Below are 20,757 nucleotides of genomic sequence, written 5' to 3'. Positions count from 1 at the left end.
GTTTTGCAAAGGACTCCGAGTAGGGGGATCGAAATTGCTCCCTTGGGGAATTATTTGATTCGATTGCGCGCGCCCTTCGCCTCTATTCTCTCCGCCTTCACTGGACACGTTTTTTATCCCGCACGAACATAATCACTGCAAAGTGTTCAGCTTTATTTCAATCAGTGGCGGTGCATGGATTATATATTTCGCTACATATTTTCTCCGACGTATACGCGGTGTAAGTGGTAATCTTAGAAATCAGGAGAATGCAGAAATAACGTAAAGTGTTATATCAAAACCCCAGTTAGTATGACACTCCGCGTCCCTGTGTTACAGTCACAGTCATCGTGAACGCTCATTACCCTGTAGCGATGTTACAAGATCGATTTACGCATTGTATATCTGATATGACAAAAAGCATGGGACTTATTCCCATGTTCTATAATCTAAGCTCTGATCCATGACATGGCGTTGGACGGTGGGTATAAGGGAAGTTGACTGCGATTAATTGTGGATGAATTAAATAATTGAGATAGAATTTACTTATTAGAATTCCTTTTTATAAAACGATAACATAAATTATATTAAACTCAACAGATTGATTTATAAATTGATAGTAATTTCGGTTGTTACACCACTATCAAGCCTTATATTGGTAGTGTTGGTAATGGTGTGATAACCGAAATAGCAGTCGAATTGTAAACTACATAATATAATTTAATATAACTAATTTATATTATAAATTCGTTAGTGCGTTCTCCCTGCGATGTATATTTGATTTTATTTGATAAATACATTATTACTATATTCACAACTTTTTTAGAAGTAAAATAACTAAACTACTCATATTTTTAAAACTTGACTTCATTGCATTTTGCTACAAAGATGCCCCTTTTCCGCTCTATTCTTTATATTTTTCTCTATGTTCAATATAAAGCCACTGACAATAATAGCCCTTACAAACAATCCCTGGCTAAAAAAAATCAAGTTGTCTGTTGGTGGGTTCGCGGGGGTAAAAGCGGCACCCGGACTCAGGCAGGGGGCGCTCTGTGGAGCTGCAGGCGGGCGCGGGATTATCAATTATTCAGCGGCGTGAGTTATGGTCGAATTAAAAAACTGTTAGACTCATCCGGCCAGGCCTTCAGCGAAGCGTGAGCATCTCCGTTCTGTTGCTGCCACGGTGTCAAATTATTTATAACACTGATTTCCAGTTGTTAACCGGAATACTGTAATGGAATTCGCGAGGCAATATATATTTTAATGCCAACGGTGAAGAACGTTAATTATATTGCAAAACTACTATGTTACTACGACTTTATAATTCTGCTCTATAGTTTTTTTTTTTTTTTTTATTTAATAACATTTTCTTTATTTAGTAACGGGCCAATTTTGTTGGATGTGCAACGATAATCTTCATGTTACACATTATGTATCTACAATATTTTTCAAAATATAAAATAATTATAAATTGTTTAAAAAGAATACATACTCGTACCTTTATGCATTTGACTCTCGTGCTTTCTGCATTTAGCTCTTCGATTTTGAAACCACACCTGAAAAGGAAACTTAAATTGAATTACATAATTCAAAAGATTAAGAGGTGTTACCAGTTAACATTATCCTGATTCTATTATTTGTATTTCAAGTATACCTATTTCCGTATGCTCTCAACTAAATCTTTCATATAGAGATAACGTACCTATCACAAATGTCATTAATATTTTGGGTACACGCCAGTAGATAAGTGTTATTGGCAATACTATGTATGTAAATCCTTCTATTATAATTGATTGGTGGATTAGGAGCACATTTAACCACCATTTGGCGAGTCGTAAATGGTAGGACTCTAATATAGTATCGCACTTAGTTAAATTAATAGGTTTGTAAATACGTTACACAGAATACTCATTTTATTATTGAGTGAGTGCCCATAATATGTTGGATTCAATTTGATAAATATATATTTTAAATGTTATAAGAAGGATTGTTGTCATCGAAAGAAAACGTTTGCAAGTATCTATATCAAATGAAGCTTATTTGCAGGGGATTTGTTTTCCGAAAAAGCAAAAATCGCAATTCATTTTTATTATTTTTTGATTAACTTACTGAGATAAATGTTGTGCAAAAAATAGAAATACATAATAATATTATATTTTACAGATGCCATCACGAACACGTACCGTAACATAATCGTGTCGAGTTATTTACTATAATGACTATTATGCCATACATATTTAGTTATAATCATGAGAAAAGTGGTGTTTCATTAAATGTATCTGCATTTGAGTCGTTGCATATAAATGATTATAACTGCACTTTAATATTATATTACGATCAAGAGTTTTATAAACACTGTTAATACCATATAAAGATATTGTCTTGAATATGCTAAAAAATGTTTGAAAGAGAAAAATATTCTTTTACGTTTACTTTTAATAATATATAGCATGTGAGCATGGTAATAATTATCATAATATAATATGGCATCATGCATAGCTATATCATTAATATTGATATTATTATTATTATCACTAATCATTGTCTGCATCACAAGTAAAAAAAAAAGAATTTGCATGAATGTTGCACATACATAGATCATTAAACACATAATTGTGTAAAATGCAATGCAATTTTAAAAAGACAATTCTTCTTTTCTTTTCTTTCGACCATGTGCGATCCTAATAGGATCATATGGGCCTCCACAGAGTAGAGGTTTGTATTGACAGATTTTGTTTTTAAGAGAAATGGATGTCAGCCACTTGCTCAACCTATTAGGTCCATACTCTGACACCCACAAATTGAAAAACAATATGTGTACTTGCCAGACCCAGGATTAGAACCTGGGACCCACGGCGTTATAGTCGAACGCTTGCCGTGCGGCCACCGTGGGCATCAAAAAGACAATAGCGATGATTTTTCGTAGTATTGCGATTATGGTGACTTTATAATATTATTATCTATGAAAATTTGTTTTATGAGGGGACATGATTTTGTCGGATATTTTATTACATCATAAAATGCATTCCCCCTTCGCTGTAAGTTAAGATTACTGGAATAAAACATTGTAGAATTAGAATGTAAGTACATTTTGTGTTGTTATTTCTGTGCATTTTTATCACAATGAGGTTGATATAAAGATCTTTTAATGAGACATTTATATGCGGTATCATGTCATAAAAGTAACAGGTTTTTTCATATTTTATTTAGAGTTGAATTTTTAATGAAATGAACTAACAAAATATTTAGCTAAGATGATTGTAAAATTGTAAACCATAATGTTCTTATAGAAACAAAGTCAGTTTAGATAACGTAATAATTATATTATATTCTATACAGAAATTACAATTTAAAAATAATGCATAATTTATATCCATAGTTGGAACACTTAAGGGCGGACGTGCTCAGCGTGGGTCAAAATGGAGCTTTTTTTTCTATTTTCAAAGCATGATCCTGGACATACCTCAAACGTTGTAGATAATCTATTTATATAATTTTGAAGCCTTATTATCCGTTATATTTATTTTAAACATTTGATGACTGCATAAAGTATTTTTATTACATAAAATAGTATTCTTTTAAACCTCTCGCTCTAATGTTTTAGAATATAGTCATATTTCAGTACATAAATATGCAGTGGTGTTAAGATTTTTTACATTTATTAATTTTTAAACGCATTTATAAAACCATCAGTATAATTTATGTCGACATTATTATAGTGCAATATTTACGAAAAAAAAATATATTGATAATCTCTGTGATCCCAAATTTGAAAAGAATTGGGCATTTTATTATTCAAAAAATGGGCAAGATTAACACATTTGAAGATAATTCTAAAGATACTCATTATAAGCTATGTCTTTGACCATTCAAATGTGATAAACATCCTACGAATAATGATTGCTTTATAATAATTATTGACCTAAGAATAAGGTAGTGCTATTTTGAAATACGCCATTTCTTTTGGCATTCCCCAGAGGTTAAGCTACAACATACGGCCGTAGCCATAAATTGACAAACTATAATTGAAGTAGGGAGTAAAATGATGTTAACGCGCGTGTTTGAGCATGTACCGTTTAAAAAAAATCGGTTAAGTACATGTTCAAACACGCGCGTTTATAATTTTATAAATCGTACAGTATTATTAGATAAAAAGGTAAATTCATCTTAAAAATCAACTTTTTTACTTGAGACAATAAACAAAATAATCTCATTTAGAACGTATGTAATTTTAATTAAAATGCCTATCGAAAAAACTGCAACGATTTGCGTAATGTAAACATAAACAAATAAACGGTAAACAAAAACAACAACATATTTTTCCTCGACTGAAAATGTTTTTCAATTTACCCGCATTAATTCTCGGGTTCAAATGCGTATACAGAAAAAAATGCTCCTTGATAATAAAAAAATAGGATTAGAAATTTTCTAAAAATATAATTAAGTAGGTGGGCACCCAATAGAGGGTCAATTTCAAAATTACCATTGTTTATGTTCCCACCTACTTCACTTTCGACCTTATTTTCTTCGGCACGTTCGTAGAGGTTGCGTAGCATCGTAGATACACAATAGACATTGACTACAAATCATTGGATCTACATATTATGCATCTATAAGTTGTCAGATATCAATTATTATTTCCTGCCCTACATTTAAAAGCTTTTGTCCAAACTTACAGTCAAAGCTATATTGTATTAAGTAGGTACGTAATATAAGTATCATTTGATTATGTTTTTATTTCAAGTAAACTTGTCTCAGAACGGAATCATTTATGTGAATGGAATATTATTTCTTCTTCTTCGCAAGAATCACATGACTGAGGATCATGACACGGATGTCGAACAGCCTTCTAAACGAACTGGCCCACTCCTTCAGCATTCTACGACACGTACCTAAGGCATAAAAGTGCATATCCTGATGCATGCCTAAAAGACAAAACAGCGCGGACGACACAAACGGACAATGGCAGTCTTTATAATTATGACCACTAGGCCACGCGTATTCGGCAACCACTTGTGGATGCGACAGCTCGCAATAACTCATTGGTAGGGACCCTTAGTCATACCTGCAAGCCAGGTATTTATTGCTAGACTCAAAGTGCGGAGTGTCTAGGTATGGTGGATGTACCCGCTAAAGTGTGAGGTCTATGGTAGAATCGACGAGAAGATATAAGTGGTAGACATAGTAAATGTGGAAGTCAGTGGCACAAGTTAGATTTTGGTAACCCCACCTCCTTCCCATTTCATATAAAATCAGAGCCTATATTTTGCTCATATTAATGATTATTTTAAATTCTACTCTAGTTTTCTCAAATCATTATAATTTATTTAAAAAAAACACTGAGAAAATATAAACAAATAAAGTAAATAAGAATGCAATTTGTAAGATGAATAAATCGTTGTATAAAAAATAAAACATCCATTTTAATCGCGCATATATACCTATATGAAAATTTATAATAACAATAATTGCTTTAAAATTGACTGCCATTGAAATGTTAATCAACAAAATAAAATCACTTTGTTTTGATAATATAATCATGTAATCGAAGTAACCCCTAAAGTGTCGGACATTTATTCGTGGTGGCTGTGGGGTAGGGCCGGCAGGGTGGGACGTCTGGGGTTAAATCCCGTTTATCTCACACTTAGCGCTACAGCGCTCACTACTTACCGGAATTGATTCTTTTATTCCGGCGCTTGCGCGTTTTATTACACCGGATGAGTCCGACAACTTAACAACTCCTCGTACACGGTTTAAATTATCTGACCCATAATCAGAGCTATGAAGCGTTATGTAAATATTATCCGATCAAACGCAACCTTGCTGTAACAATAATTTTAAGCAGGTGAATACTTAAATTTACTAAATTTCGTATACATTATTAACAGTCTTCAGTTAGTTTGGTATCTATATACTTATTTATTATAGTGGTATTATAATTGATAATAAATAATCGGATCTCAAAAACGTCATATTTTAAACCACATATTTATATTCAATAAAAAAAATCGGTTCCATGAATAAGCAGAACATGTTATAACAAAACATGAATAAACAGAACATGAATAAACATATTTTTAATAACACAAGATTTCAATACGCTGTAAAAAATAAAATTATATATTTTTTGCATTCCAAATCGCTGGAAAGCCTCAATTAAACGGGGCTCATCTCGGTGTTGCCGGCAAGCTAGGTATATCACGTATTAATCATTCTAATTGTTCAAAATGCTTGGGAGACTAGGTACAACGTACAACGAAATAATGAGGGCATGATTATCAAAATCAAGTAGATAGATTGAGGTTTTTACGCTGAATGGCCAACATGCAGTGATTATATATAATAAATATTTATATATATTTCATTTATAAACTTAAGTTTTATAAGTATTTAATCAATGAATAGATACGACAAAAATTAATGTTTTCTTTTTTCCCTGACTGTTTGGTTGTGTCACCGTTCAGTTTCTTCATGTTCTGTTTATTCATGTTCTGTTTTGTCTGGTTATTTAAATAATATGTTATGTATGCATCATGTAAGGTAAGCACATCTGGAATGCCTTCACCGGATTCGGTTTCGACACACGCTATATTTGTATGGAAGCCCAAAGCCAGGAAGCTTGCCCAGATAATAATTATATTTTGTTTTGTCTCACTTAACCACCAAGAAATTGACAATATTACATGTATATATAGGCATTTCCATGTAGGTATCAAGTTATAGCTAACTTTGTAGATCAATGACCGCGACAATAATCTTTGTATATCTGTTCTCACTTAGTTAGTTAATAGCCTAATTAAATCATAATTATAAGTTGATAAAATAATAATCAGTACGTCATGATTGATAAAAAGAGAATTATTCGATTGTAAGTTTTTGACCGGAGCACATCGCTCTATGCTGTGATTCGCATTATTGTAACAATTGTACGCATGTAGTTACACAATTTAAATAAACTCATACCCTTCATAATCACGACAACGACTTCTCATCTCTCCTCGTCATCACACCATTAGCCCTCACATCGACGATCCCTACACATGAATATATTTTAACATTTTACTTGCCGAAAATCAGATTTAATAGATAACTAGGACAAAATTCTCGGATATTAATGTATCTATAAGTTTTTAAAGAGCCTCTCCTTCCTGCAGTTATGGCTCTGTGCTATTTACGTTAGTTGCGGCAAAAATATATTTTCATGAATAGATAAATACAGAGAATATTAATATGACTAGGTACATTAAGAAATGCTTTAAATATAATTTAACATAACTAAATGTGTGATACTATGATAAAAATCACATTTATTATTGAGATAGATACCACGATACTTTAGTATTATTGGTTCTAGTAATAGTTTAGATGTGAATGACTTCATTATTAGCCAGGCTATGGCTATGTTTGCTCCTACGACCCCGAATACTTGACACTCGTTAGTTTAGTCGATTCACAGTATAAAATAAGCGGTGGAAAAGAAAGCTTAGTTATAATATAGGCAGTGACTGGTTTTCATTTCTATTTTTTAATTTCGATAAGTTAATTTTCACTATTATAAAAAAGCCTTTTTATTAGATTTACTGCAATTATTTTTTTGCTTTGTGTAGTGAATGATACTGATAGACTTTTTATAATATGACGAATAGTTGTTAGTCAACATTGTTTCTTTGTTCTCTATCAAACACGCATTGAAAAATGATATGCCAATTATTCAAGAGCGGGATTTAAACCTACATGTAACCACTTTTACGCTGTTGATGTTAGTATGATCACTCTAAGTACACAATGAAGTAGGTCGCACCGTGAGTGTAAAACCAAGGCATCTGCAAATTTTTCAAATTCGAGATTAAATGCAAAACTTGCAAAAGTCGTGAACTTGATAATGTAAAAGTGAAGTAACTGAAAGAACATGCAATATAATGTAGATATAAACCAAATATTATATTTTTTTTATAAACTCTATTTCTCCTAATAAAACGAAGACTTCAAACCCTAATATATCCAAAATATGTCTTTTGCAGATGCCTTATACACAACAAAAAAACTAAAGATAATAATGTAATCTTGTAATATAAACTCTATAGTAATTATTTTTATTATCGTTTGTTTATAATTATGCCAAATATTAACCATAATATAATTATTTCCGCAAACATTACTCAAGGCAAGGGCGTTTTAGTGGGCATATTTTGTTGGCTGTCGTTATGAATTTTCTGGTTTAGTTAGCGAAGTTAGTTGACCGGCAAATTTCGGACGCTGGCATCTTGCCGAAAGATATAGCATTTTGAAAATTTACTTCGCTACGTTTCCCTTGAATAAAGCTCCGAACGACAAATCAAATCTCCGTACATTTCATAATACTGCGGTTTATTTACTTCGGTTGTTTTTCAACATAAACATTATAGTAGGTATGTCACGTAACGATAAACTATTCAGTATTACAAGTGAAAGGACGTTCGGTTTATCCATGTGAAAAATGTATGAAACTATTGAAACGAAACACATACACGTGTAGAGTGAATGCGGCTGATGTGCAACGAAAGAGCGCCGTGGTCGACTCCAGACGAACCACCAACCATTCAGTTAGCCGTTAAATGCGTTTCCAATTAAGCCGCGTTGACACGGTCCAAGTACGGATCCAAGTAAACTTGGATCGAGTGCCATCCAAGTGACAGCTTCATACTATTTATTCCTATCCAAGTTAACTTGGATGAGTAGGACGCGGTCCAAGTAGCTTGGATAGGAATAATTAGTATGAAGATGTCTACTTGGATGGCACTCGGTCCAAGTGTACTTGGATCGTACTTGGATCGTGTCATCGCGGCTTTAAGGCGATATTTCAATGAAACGGCAAATAATTTTCAACTATAGGCGCGACGAAATTTTGGACTCGCTGGCAGTCTGAGAGTGAACGTCGAGGTGTCAATACGTCAATTTGTTTCGTGATGGCGACAGGGGTATTAATTCTTAAATCGTGTAAAGATGACTAAAAACGTTACCCATTTACTTTAAAAAGTAAACATGTCAATGAATATATTATTATTGTTACTAATAGAACAATAAACAGAAGAATAATGGACGCATGTTGGATTTATATGTCAAATTATATTTCGGTCAATCGTATTTCGCAATCCGCGCATCGCCTAGCCACGATACCATGCCTCAACTGAGGTATAGCCTTAAGCCACTCAGGCTGTAGACTAGAGAGAACAACAATTTTAGTATGTGTGAAGTACAGACAACTAATTTACAATTTTAATTTCTTATCTTATGGGAAACTAGTAAATCGAGTAAGAATATTATGTTCATGGCCCTTACATCCTGAAGCGGGTTTAAAGGCCAGCCTCTTTGGTAGACCTCCCTACTTATCGCTGAGATTAAAAACAGTATGGTGCTCTACAGTGGCGTTTACCAACTGGTGTTCCGCGGAGAAGTATGTCTAATTTGAGCGGTTTTGTCTTTTTAAATAAATTTACAAGAGAGACGCAGAGAGGCTGAGTGTGACCGACTAGAGAGAGAGTGAACTTTGGACAGAAATTCCTGGAGGATAATAATTGTGCAGTCGGCAACGACCCTCACTGTTCTGTATTACCAGTTTAAGTAAGTAAGTAGGTGCATATTAGAATTATTGAGTAGTCGGCACTCGTTATATGAATCATTGATCGCGACCCCTATTTGAAACAATGCTTTCAACCGCTGACAGATCATTGATAACAATTAAAGAAATATTGACTAAAAATTTCTCAACCTAAAATAGCTGTCAATGTACTGTTAATTGAGGTAAAGTACACTTCAAAGATTAAGACCAAATTGAAATACAATATCAACATATCAATAATCTCATACATATATCTTCAGTGATAATCATGCCGATGATTGTAATTGTATATCCTGTTATAAAATGTAATTAACATATAATTAACTTGTATATCTAAAAAAAATCCCAATGGGTCTAGTCTAGAATCTAGATATTAATTAGATCGTAAAAAGTGTGATTTAAATTCCGAAGTAAAGACAACTGATTGAATATGCAGTAACAAAAAAAACAATTATAATAAAATTGTAAAAACGTACATAATTTTAGAAAGGTATGTAAGACTATTGATGAAGTATTTTTATTTCATTATATGTATGGATCACAGTTAATAAACTATAAAGAACTTACATCACACTTGATTTTAAATTACGGTAAGTACTTACACAATTTATGATTATACATTAAAATCAATTAAAATCTATCAATTTAATGATTGAACAATGGCCATAATGCCACAATATATATTTTTAAAATTATTAATAACCATGTCCTTGCTTTTTCGTACAAGGTGGTTGTTAGTAATTTTGAACAATCATAAACACCCTGACTTTGAGAAAAACACATAAATATTGTGTCCTCACCGGAAATCGAACCCAGAACTCTCGGGTGGAAGGCGAGCGCTTTGCGCACTGCAACACGAGAGTCGCCTGCCACAATATATTATAAGATAGTCAATATAATATGTAGTTAAGTTTTGTGTAAGTTTGTTATACCACGAATATAAATATGAGACCTCTAAATAACAAAATCAAGTAGATTATGTATAAGACATAACTACAATACGAGGCTCTACGCTAAAATAAACGTGCGCCTAATGAGCCAGACGCGACGCCGTAGAGCGACATTTAGATCAATATGTATGATTCCAATCACCAATCAGACAGACACTTTACATAGAGAATGTAATAAGTGAGCAACAGTAGCGTAAATTGGCTGTAGATGGTTTGAGGCTGAGGTGGGCGGGGGCGGGAACAAGCAGCCTCACGATTTGCCCCTCAGCGAGACGGAAGAAGAAGGAGCCAGCGCTGTAAATTCACGCAAATTTATTGCCCACACTTTCGACTCACGTCCGTCTAATCTAATTCCTGCTTGACCGGTGAGCGGCTGGGGGGGGGGGGGGGGACGGCGGGTGGCTTCTTGTAAATTCGAGGATGTTAATCTTGTTGAGATGGATTGATTTATTCGGGGCTATTTTCAACTACGGCAAGACCAATCGTTGACTTTGGAATTTAGGTATTATATTATTTACGTCACAGTTTATTGAATGATGTGCCATGATAGACGTCAACAAAAGCTTCATTGGTAGTGAACACAGAACAGATAATAAATAGAATACCGATAGGCCATATTCAATACGTCGCATCTTGATGCAGGGTTTTGAATGTGTGAGTGTCCTACGAAAATGAAACACGCATTATGCACGTGTAATAGTGTGTGTAATACACCAACATTAAATGAGCGTAAATGCATAAACCGAGAGCAGTTTTCAGTATTCGACTAAAACGTAATCTTGACACGTGTGTAAGTTTAACCAGGATTCTTCCTTACTCGAGTCGGCTACCCGCTATTGCCTTACCCGTTATGTATTTAAGTTCCCATTATTTCTGAGTTCCCTGGTAGTGAATCATTTATAGTATAATTATTATACGACTTTATAATGAAGTTTTTCATTCACTAATCCAGAGGGTTTCAAAATATAGAATTGGGTTTGCTTCAACATCTTTGATTGCATATCTGTAAAAAAAAACTAAATAATATGATTTTAATAACGTTTTTGCAAATGTAAGATTAAGTGTATAAGTACACATGATATACAATTTATTTGTTTGGAAAGGAAGAAAGAAAAAGGAAATAAATGATAATGTCATATTTATTGATTTCGTTTTTTATGAATCTTATATTATTATAATTGACATTGTACACATTTTTGAATTGTAAGTGAATGCGTACATAATGGAAATCTACTCATGGTAAACAACCATGACGCAACAGTGAAAGATGCAGTTTATTTTAATAAACGACAATTTGGAAGTGACCCCACTTGTTATAAAGCTCGTAATGTCCGCCGAAGCTTTTCGAATAAGTGCTATTTTTGTGTAAAAGCTCGCAAACACCACAGTCATGCAGGCAATAAATTAAATAATATATCGACGCATTTGACAACAAAGGCGTGCATTACATATTATTTAGCGTCGAACAAAAAATACATAATATTAGACTATTCACAGTGTTTTTATTAGAATATCTCAACAGAAATGGTATATTAGAGAACAGATTATGATTATCAAATCATCGTCATCGTCTAAAAAAAGCTCTATATAATTAAATTACTTTAAAAATATCTTCTTCTTATAATGCCGCCCCATAATGGAGGTTGGCCATCACCAGGCAACCTTTGCTTGATAATCTGGTTTCCGGAACAGTTTGGTGGAGCACTGTAAATGCCATTCCGAGAAAAATAGTGTTAGAAAATCATAGTTACTACAGTACATTTGAATCCACAGGTCACGTGACTATTAAGTTTTCATGTCATAAGCGCTATTATAAAATTAATTTTAGGTATACAACCTGTAATATAATATTCCTAAAAATATTTACCAGGTCACAAGAAGCGTACTGATTAATGATGGCTATATTCATATTTCATTATGGCGCTATAATAAAATACGGAAAATGATTATATAAATAATATAAATAACGGCACTTCACTGTCACTTAGCTAGTCCAACTAGCTTTTGGTAAACTGTCATCGCTATTGTGCAAAATCAATCGGAGGGCCAAGGAGATAGGGGGGAGAGTCAGAGGTTGATAATTTGCAGTTTACCCAATGCATTACAATCGTTGCAATTTCATCGGATTGCATCAAGTGGATTAGAGGAATTTGATGCGCAGTGCAAAGAATTACAATTTATCTATCACGTTATTATTAGTGAATATTATTCGATTTACCGAATAAGAACATTTCCGATATGACTATCATAAATCTAATATATAAAAATCAATATTTGTTTGTTTGTTCGTATTTTATGCGCTGCCATACCGTTCATCCGATTGCGATAAAACTTTGTCAACTTATTGCTTGCACTTGCGTGAACAGTATAGGCTACATCTTATATATAACAATGAATGTCTGTCTGTATGTCTGTCCCGTATGCGTTCCTATACCATTCATCCGATTGCGATGAAATTTTTGTAAGTGGTTGTATGCACACTCGTGAAGGTTTCTGAATTAGAAAAATCATCATCTTCTTCTTCTTCTTCATTCTATTTTCTTTTATTCGTATGGTTCCTATACCATTCATCCGATTGCAATGAAACCTTCGTCAGTTGTTGTGATAACACCCGTAAAGGTTTCTGAATTAGTACAACCATCTTCTTCTTCTTCTATTCGTATGCGTTACTATACCATTCATCCGATTGCAATGACATTTTGATCAAGTGTTATGCTCACGCCCGCAAAGGTTTCTGAATTGATACAACCATTTTCTTTTTCATCTTCTTTTTCTTCTATTATATCTTTTTCTATTTGTATGCGTTCTTATACCATTCATCCGATTGCGATGAAATTTTGAAAAGTTGTTGTGCGCACGCCCGCGAAGGTTTCTGAATTAGTACAACCATCTTCTTCTTCTTCTATTCGTATGCGTTCCTATACCGTTCATCCGATTGCAATGAAATTTTGGTGAGTTGTCGTGCGCATACCCACGAAGATTTCTGAATTAGAAAATCATCTTCTTCTTCTATTCGTATACGTTCCTACACCATTCATCCGATTGCAATGAAACTTTTGTCAGTTGTTGTGCGCACACCTGCGAAGGTTTCTAAATTAGTATTATATAAAATACAAAGTTTGTTGTTTGTTTGTTCCATCCAATTTTGGTTTTTTTTTTACTACATATTAATAACATTAATAACGTTTGCATATTTTGGATTCGATTTTAATTTAGTGTTCTTTTGTTTAACCTTTACTAATTATGAATTATTTTCATATTGCCATATTGTATTACACAGATATTTTAATATTAAAAAAATAATAACCTCTTATTCTTCTTGCGTGACAAGAAGACACACTTCTTGCGTGTATAAAATTTGAAGCTGACATAAAAAATGAATGATATAGTTTATGAAACATTGAAGAAGTACGCACATCTAGAATCCCGAAAAAATAACTTTTTTTTCAATGTACGTTTGATGCAGTGCAAGGACCTAATGCGTTTGGAAAATGGCTGTCAATCATTTGTCATAAAACAGTATCTAAATATCACCGTCACTTTGCGAATGACAAATGATTTTTAACCTGAGCAGAACAAAAATTATTTAACATCCGCATGCCGACTGCTTAATTATGCATTTGGTAAATTTTTTTAGGAATGAGAAAAAATATAATAATTTAAATATCGAGAAGAATTTAACAATTCCAAAAGTGTACTTGGATTTTTTTACTAATAAGCTCCACTATGAATAAATACACCCTTTTATATAATATAAAGACAGTTTATATATATAAAGCGGAGTTGTTCCATTTACGATATGGGAGATTTGGAACTTCAGTTGGGTGTTTTGTGTGAAGAACGATAACGCAGTTATTTATTGAAATTTTGTGCTAGCATAGAAAATATACTTAATAACAAAATGCCATCAAAATCTCATTTTTGGCCAGAAGCGCAGTTGACTGGTTTGCAGATTAAGCAGTCGATATGACCTAACTTATCCAATTAAAAAACGACTGTGTTTCCGATTGTAGAAAAAAAATGTCGTTAACTGAAAAAGTATTAATTAAGTTGGCAATAAAATATTTCGTAAAAATTAAACAATGAAAAATACAACCAATTATAAAGTAATATTATATTAATTGAACTGGCCTATACGTGGTATAACTCCATTCTAACGGTTTTGAAACAAAGTATTTTTTAATAAGCAAACTATTTTTTTTCAACGTTTTTTTTATTAATTCAACTTTAATTGAGTTATTTATGTTGACAGCTGTTTTTGGATATAATTCAAATAATCATAATAAAATAATAATCAATAATTCAAAAATATAAATACAAATTAAACAATAAAATAGAATTTTAAAAACAAAATACATAATGAATCGCTAAAAATGTCTAAATATCTAGGGAGTGCATTAACCAGCCACACAGCCCTCGCTATTGGTGCCTGGTGAGCCTGACATGAGGAAACAGCTTTCACCCAAAATAGGTCATGTTCGGGACGGTGGACCACAACTTCTATAAATTTCAAATTAAAAAAAAATAGCTGAAAGTATTACTTATCGTATTTTAACCAGTAAAAATGTGTGTGTGTGTGTGTGTGTGTGTGTGAATCAAAACGTCATAGATTCGGCATAAAGACTCTTGTTATGTGTGACGTCATAATACTAGCTATAGTAGACCCGAAAAAGTTGTCAACATAAATAGCTCAGATGGATTAATAAAGAAAACTTTGTTTTAAAACGTTTAAAATAATAGATTATTATCGCTTTTCTTTGAAATAAAAATCAATGTAGGGTAAATGTTTCTAAATATGTATAGATATTTCATAAATACTACCATAAATACAGTAAATTGTTATATGGCCCGTAGGTACCCTATAATATAATTGGTACAAATTTCGGTACTTAATACCACTTTTAGTCGTAATTTTCCTTTCAGGCCATGCGTTGGTAGTTGATTTATAGATAGCTCATATTTCAATATAATAGTAGACGTGTATAATATTATAGTGCTTATGTAGCGGTTTTTAATATTACTTACTTTGTGAACCGCGGTAAACAAAAATCATATAAAGATAAAGAAGTGTGGTAACATTATTTCATTATTTTTGATGTTCGTTATTACTATAAGAAACTATAATTGAGTAGGTATAATATCTAATGATTTTTGTAATTTTCAGGAATTTAAACCACAACACGATGCTAAAAGTTATGTTCGGAAAATGATTTAGAATTATATAGTAACTTAGAGATACTTATAAAACTAATAAAAATAGTAATACAAAATTTTTAATTTAAAATACATATTATAATGTAGGTATATTGTCAAAAATTCTATTAGTAAAGCAATGCTTTTACTGGTAAAGTAACCCCTTACAACAATAGCATTATTTTAAATTCCACACTTGGAGTCATGGATAGTAAATTTTAAGAAGTTAAAAGTAATCATATCGGTGGAAAGATTTTGGTGTTTACCTGAACTCTCGCTTCGCTAAGTCCTAGCCTCTGACTAAGCTCTTCCCTCATGAAGGCGTCAGGGTAGTGCGTCTCATCAAAGAGCCTTTCCAGTTCTCCAAGTTGCTCCAAAGTGAAGTTAGTTCTCGATCTTCGTTGCTTTGCACTGCTGCCTTTTCCTCCTCCGCCATTAAGTCCGCATTCACTACCTGCAAACATAATTAGTTATATATTATTATGAACCGAAGATTGTCAAAATTATTTGGCCCACCGCCCTCAATTTCAGAATAGGAACTTCTCAAAACCCCTCTGGAAATTTACATTCTTTAAATTGACAAAAAAATATGCAGTGAAAAATTTACGTTTTTTATGTATCCATATTTCTGCATACGGAACATAATATAGAAAAGTGTTTTAAATAAGACTCCGCAATGGTTAATTTATAAATTTATTTATAAAATCTACCTTATTAAAATTCGCATTAAACACAGAAAATTAAGATAACGAAACATAATTGGAGTTAAAAAATACGAATAATATTAAAAATAATCCTAATAAAAAGGAAGAACCTGGTACCGTAACGCCCACTTTGGGAAACAGTGAATTATGAACTAACGTGAAAAAGGTACAATCATGACGTTGAACAAAAACCTAGAAAGTGAATAGTGAAAAAATAGTTAATTATAGCTAATAATTATATTCACTGGAAGGAATTTTGTATTGAAGATTCATTTGTAGCAAGCTTAGCACTTGTGTTTTGAGATTTATTTTCCAAGGCTGTATTGAGATATAAAAAGCTCCAACCGGCAGGTTTAAAAGTTAATAAACACAACACAACTGTAAGTGTAATAAAATATTTAATTTATCAGAATTTACAATATTATTTGTAAGGGAAATTAAAATCACCGCATTGTCAGTCTCTGGTATAATGTACATCTAGTATGCTATTCGCTATAGCATTAATTATTACGATAGAAACTACGATAAATGAATTTGTAAGTTGTAGTAATTTAGCAGAATTATGTGATTAATCAATATCAAATAATACAATCTCATACAGAATATATTATACAATTGAAAAATATAATATATCATCCAACGCTTCCTTACGAAATTTATCCTCATAATACTACATCCTTCAAAACAACTTCTGCGATTAAAACTAGTGAAACACAGTGACGTCGCCAAAAGTGAACACGGTATTATTTTCATTTTATTATGCATGACGTTTAAAATATTATGTAATATTGAAATGTAGAAAGAAGCGAATGAGTAAGTACATAAACCTTACCTACCTATTATAATATGTAGGTGATCATGGTTTTGAAACAGATTTATTTTTACGATAAATGGATGTTAGCCACTTGCTGAACCTATTAAGTCCATACTCTGACTCAAACACAAATTGGAAAACAATATGTGTATTTTCCAGACCCAGGATTCAAACCTGTGACCCACGACATTATAAGCCGACGTTTAAGCCGCTCGGACGTCGTGGGTACAAGTAAACGTACACGTACACGTGGGGTAAAAGTATAATTAACAAAAAATAATTTTATTTCAAAAGCCATTATAATGGAGTTCTATCACGTAAACGTTACAATAAATTAAATCACTACTTCACAATGCTGGTGAAGCATGCAGATCTATATATTATGATGTAGATAAACATTAAGACAATTTTGTATGGGGATATGTAGTCAATTATTCGGTTTAATAATGGTAGGGTTCGGAAAAGTACAACATATTATGTAGAAAGAGTAATACTTTAAAAACAACAGTGCTCTGAACTCGCATGCATTGAAATAACAATATGTAAATTTCACCCACTAACCGGTGTGCTGAAATATTAAAAGTGCAAAATAAAATATAATTCAAAATCTAATCTTAAAATAAAAAAAAGACGATTAAATAAATGATGTTCTCTTCATCAATGTCTCATGCTCGCTTCTCCTCATTATAGTCATGGTAACTGTAACTGGTGCAGATGCTTGTGATGTCACAAAAATGAGAATGACTTTTTATACAAATAATACTATTTATTTACTAGTATAAGTTGCCAATCGAGTTAGGAAGTATTTTTGGCGAGAAAATTTTCTTCGTGTGTTTTTAAGTATTTAGGTATTTTGGGACATGTTTCTGTTACATTATCACCATGTTGCATCCTAAGAAGATCATATTATGAACCTCCACAAAGTGGAGATTGTAACAACAGATTTTTGTTTGCTATGAGAAGTGGATGTACTCTGGGTCCAAAAACATATTGAAAAAAAATGCCAGATCAGGGATTCGAATCCTGGACCCACGACGTTATAAACCGATACGTTACCGCTCGCCATTATATTTCATGGCGTTTTCTGTAAATTTTAGTTCCATGTACTGTACTGGAATATATTTTTTTCATTATATTAATAGTCTACATTTGAAATTAGAATAACGATGAATCTGGATGTCTCAACATTAAATTTAAATAAGATACCATTAAGTTCACATGTTACCCCCCAGCTACTTATTTGTTTGACACACGCTACTGATCTAAGCAGGCGCAAGTAACTCGTACACCCTTCCCACTGGCGCCAGTGACTAATGACACTCGGTTGAAAATTTGATGTCGTGTATTCATCAGACGGAAACCGCTGACGCAAGATATCTATTTCACTTCATGGGACCCTGATACTTATGCTATAACTTTTCCATACGTACAGAGCGAATAATAATAATGGTTAGAGAGCAAAGTGTTTGAAACTGCGTACCTAATTGTTTTCAATATACATTCAATATAACACATCATAATATACTACAAATACGTATGTTCAATTTTGAAGATGATTAAATATTTTTTTAGAAAATATTTTTTTCTGCATGAAAGGATAATAATTCTAGATAATATAAAAAATAAGAAAAAAATACGTATCATAAGTGTCCTGAAATATTTAATATTATAATATTATTTTGGAATGAATCATCAATGCATGTATCACGCAACGCTGTAACCTTGTGTTTACCCAGTGCCATCTTTAGATTAATAAAGTCTGAGCATATCTTTTTGCACAAGCAATGAGTGGTCCACTGTTAAGCTGTCAAAATCAGATCCCAGATTGCTTGACATATTGATTCCCGTTTCTCGTTTCAAATTGAATTATAAAAAAATCTCAAATCAAATATATTAACTATCAGTGTTATTTATAAATATTATTCATTCCTGTTATTCATCAGCTGTCAAAGTCAGACTGGGTATTCCTTCACACAAAAACCGGTGGTAATATCGATGTAGCATTGCATTAGCGTAGCACGCATATGTAGCATTGTTCTATGCATTACATTTGTAGAAGGTGCGTTAATGCTAGTGTATTATTTATAATGTAACTCATCTATCCAAATCAAATTATTCCCTGTGTGAACACGACAGACGCGTCAGTATGAGCACTCTATAGAACAATGATAGGCAATGACAGGTTATCCATAGACAACAACGGGTGTGGCGCAAAAAGTAAGACCAGTCGTTGTGAATGTATCGGCTTTCTACTTGAGCCGGCAATGGTTTACCATATTATTCTCCGAGAATGTTGAACGACGAAGTAAAGTCACTAAGGTCAACTTAATAATCTGTCCAACATTTATTTTGAAGGCCGGAAATAAGCACCATTAGCATTCTTTATAACACTAGTCAGTCAAGTTAAGTAATATTTTTAAATAAATATATTATTGTGTACAACATTGGAAAGTGATAGATCTCAAAAAAAGACAAAAATTGTCAAGGTCAAAATAAATGGGGTATTAACAAAAAATAAACTATTATTTCGTTCTTAGAGTATGGGGAATAAAAGACTATGCCGCTGGATCGACGAGATAGCTAAGTCATGCGGAAGTAAGTGGCAAGCATTGCGCTGGATCGAAAGAAATGGAATCAGCTTTCATTCAATAGTAGTTTAATCCAGGCTGACGATGGTGATATAATATTTCGTTCTCTAGACTAAAATTTAAATATGTAATTATAATAGATTAGTAGAATGATATAATATTATGTTGATGGTTGTAAGTCATATTATGATTAGGCATATTGATATATAAATCCGTGTTTTATTTACGAATGTAACTATAAATTATTATTGTGTTTATGTACATAATAAATTAAAAAGTATCTAACCAAAGTGTCTAAAAATGTTTGTGGATCTACGATAAAGTAAGCCAATATATTATAATCACGTAGTTTTCCTCAATCAGGCGGCAGAAGCGGCCAAAATGCACGAGGAAAACTGTTTGCCAAAACGTCTAAAAAAAAATACAGATGCAGAATATTTGCTCCACGAAAATCGCTTCGCATTTAAAAAGCCGTGTATTCTATTTTCCTCGCTAGCTCTGAACGGAAGCGGCCCATCGGATGAGGCTTTTCCGATTCCCCTTCCTGCTACGACGTTACAACAACAGTGACGCTGCGTCAAACATTTAGGATTTTTTTTATCATAATAATATACTAAGACTCATTTTACGCTAACCGTTGGTATGCGTGGTTTGATTTTATTTGAAAAAGTCAGTGCATTATTATAGTTGTACTGAAAAAAATCCATATAGGTATATTTTTAGTGGTGCAGTTTTTAGTAATACAAATATATTATATCTATGTGTCATTTTATTAAATTCAATTTGTTTTTTTTTTACCATATTATGGAAATTATACATTATAAATTTAAGACGTTCATACCATCACAATTATTAATTTAATTTGAAACAAACTATAAAGCATACAATGGGAAAGTGGGTGAAACATAACTTATTTTAAGTTAATGATAAA

At 32.6% G+C, this 20,757-nt stretch overlaps 1 protein-coding gene across 1 annotated transcript in view; it reads right to left on the bottom strand.

Moving 5' to 3' along the window:
• LOC147072021 (uncharacterized) overlaps window positions 1–20,757 on the bottom strand; it is a 54,465-nt gene that overhangs the window by 8,555 nt on the left and 25,153 nt on the right. The window contains exons 2-3 of the mRNA XM_085946540.1: window positions 15,987–16,174; window positions 1,478–1,535 (exon numbers count right to left, since the gene is read on the bottom strand). Of these exons, the coding sequence (XP_085802666.1) occupies window positions 1,478–1,535; window positions 15,987–16,174 (246 nt within the window). The remainder of the gene's footprint in view (window positions 1–1,477; window positions 1,536–15,986; window positions 16,175–20,757) is intronic.

The sequence above is a fragment of the Rhyacophila brunnea genome, unplaced genomic scaffold (assembly GCF_057557595.1).
Source record: "Rhyacophila brunnea isolate RB1 unplaced genomic scaffold, BYU_Rbru_1.0 scaffold_2, whole genome shotgun sequence".
Lineage (NCBI taxonomy): Eukaryota > Metazoa > Arthropoda > Insecta > Trichoptera > Rhyacophilidae > Rhyacophila > Rhyacophila brunnea.
Note: the sequence above shows the minus strand (reverse complement) of the source record. Positions and strands in the feature narration are given on the sequence as shown.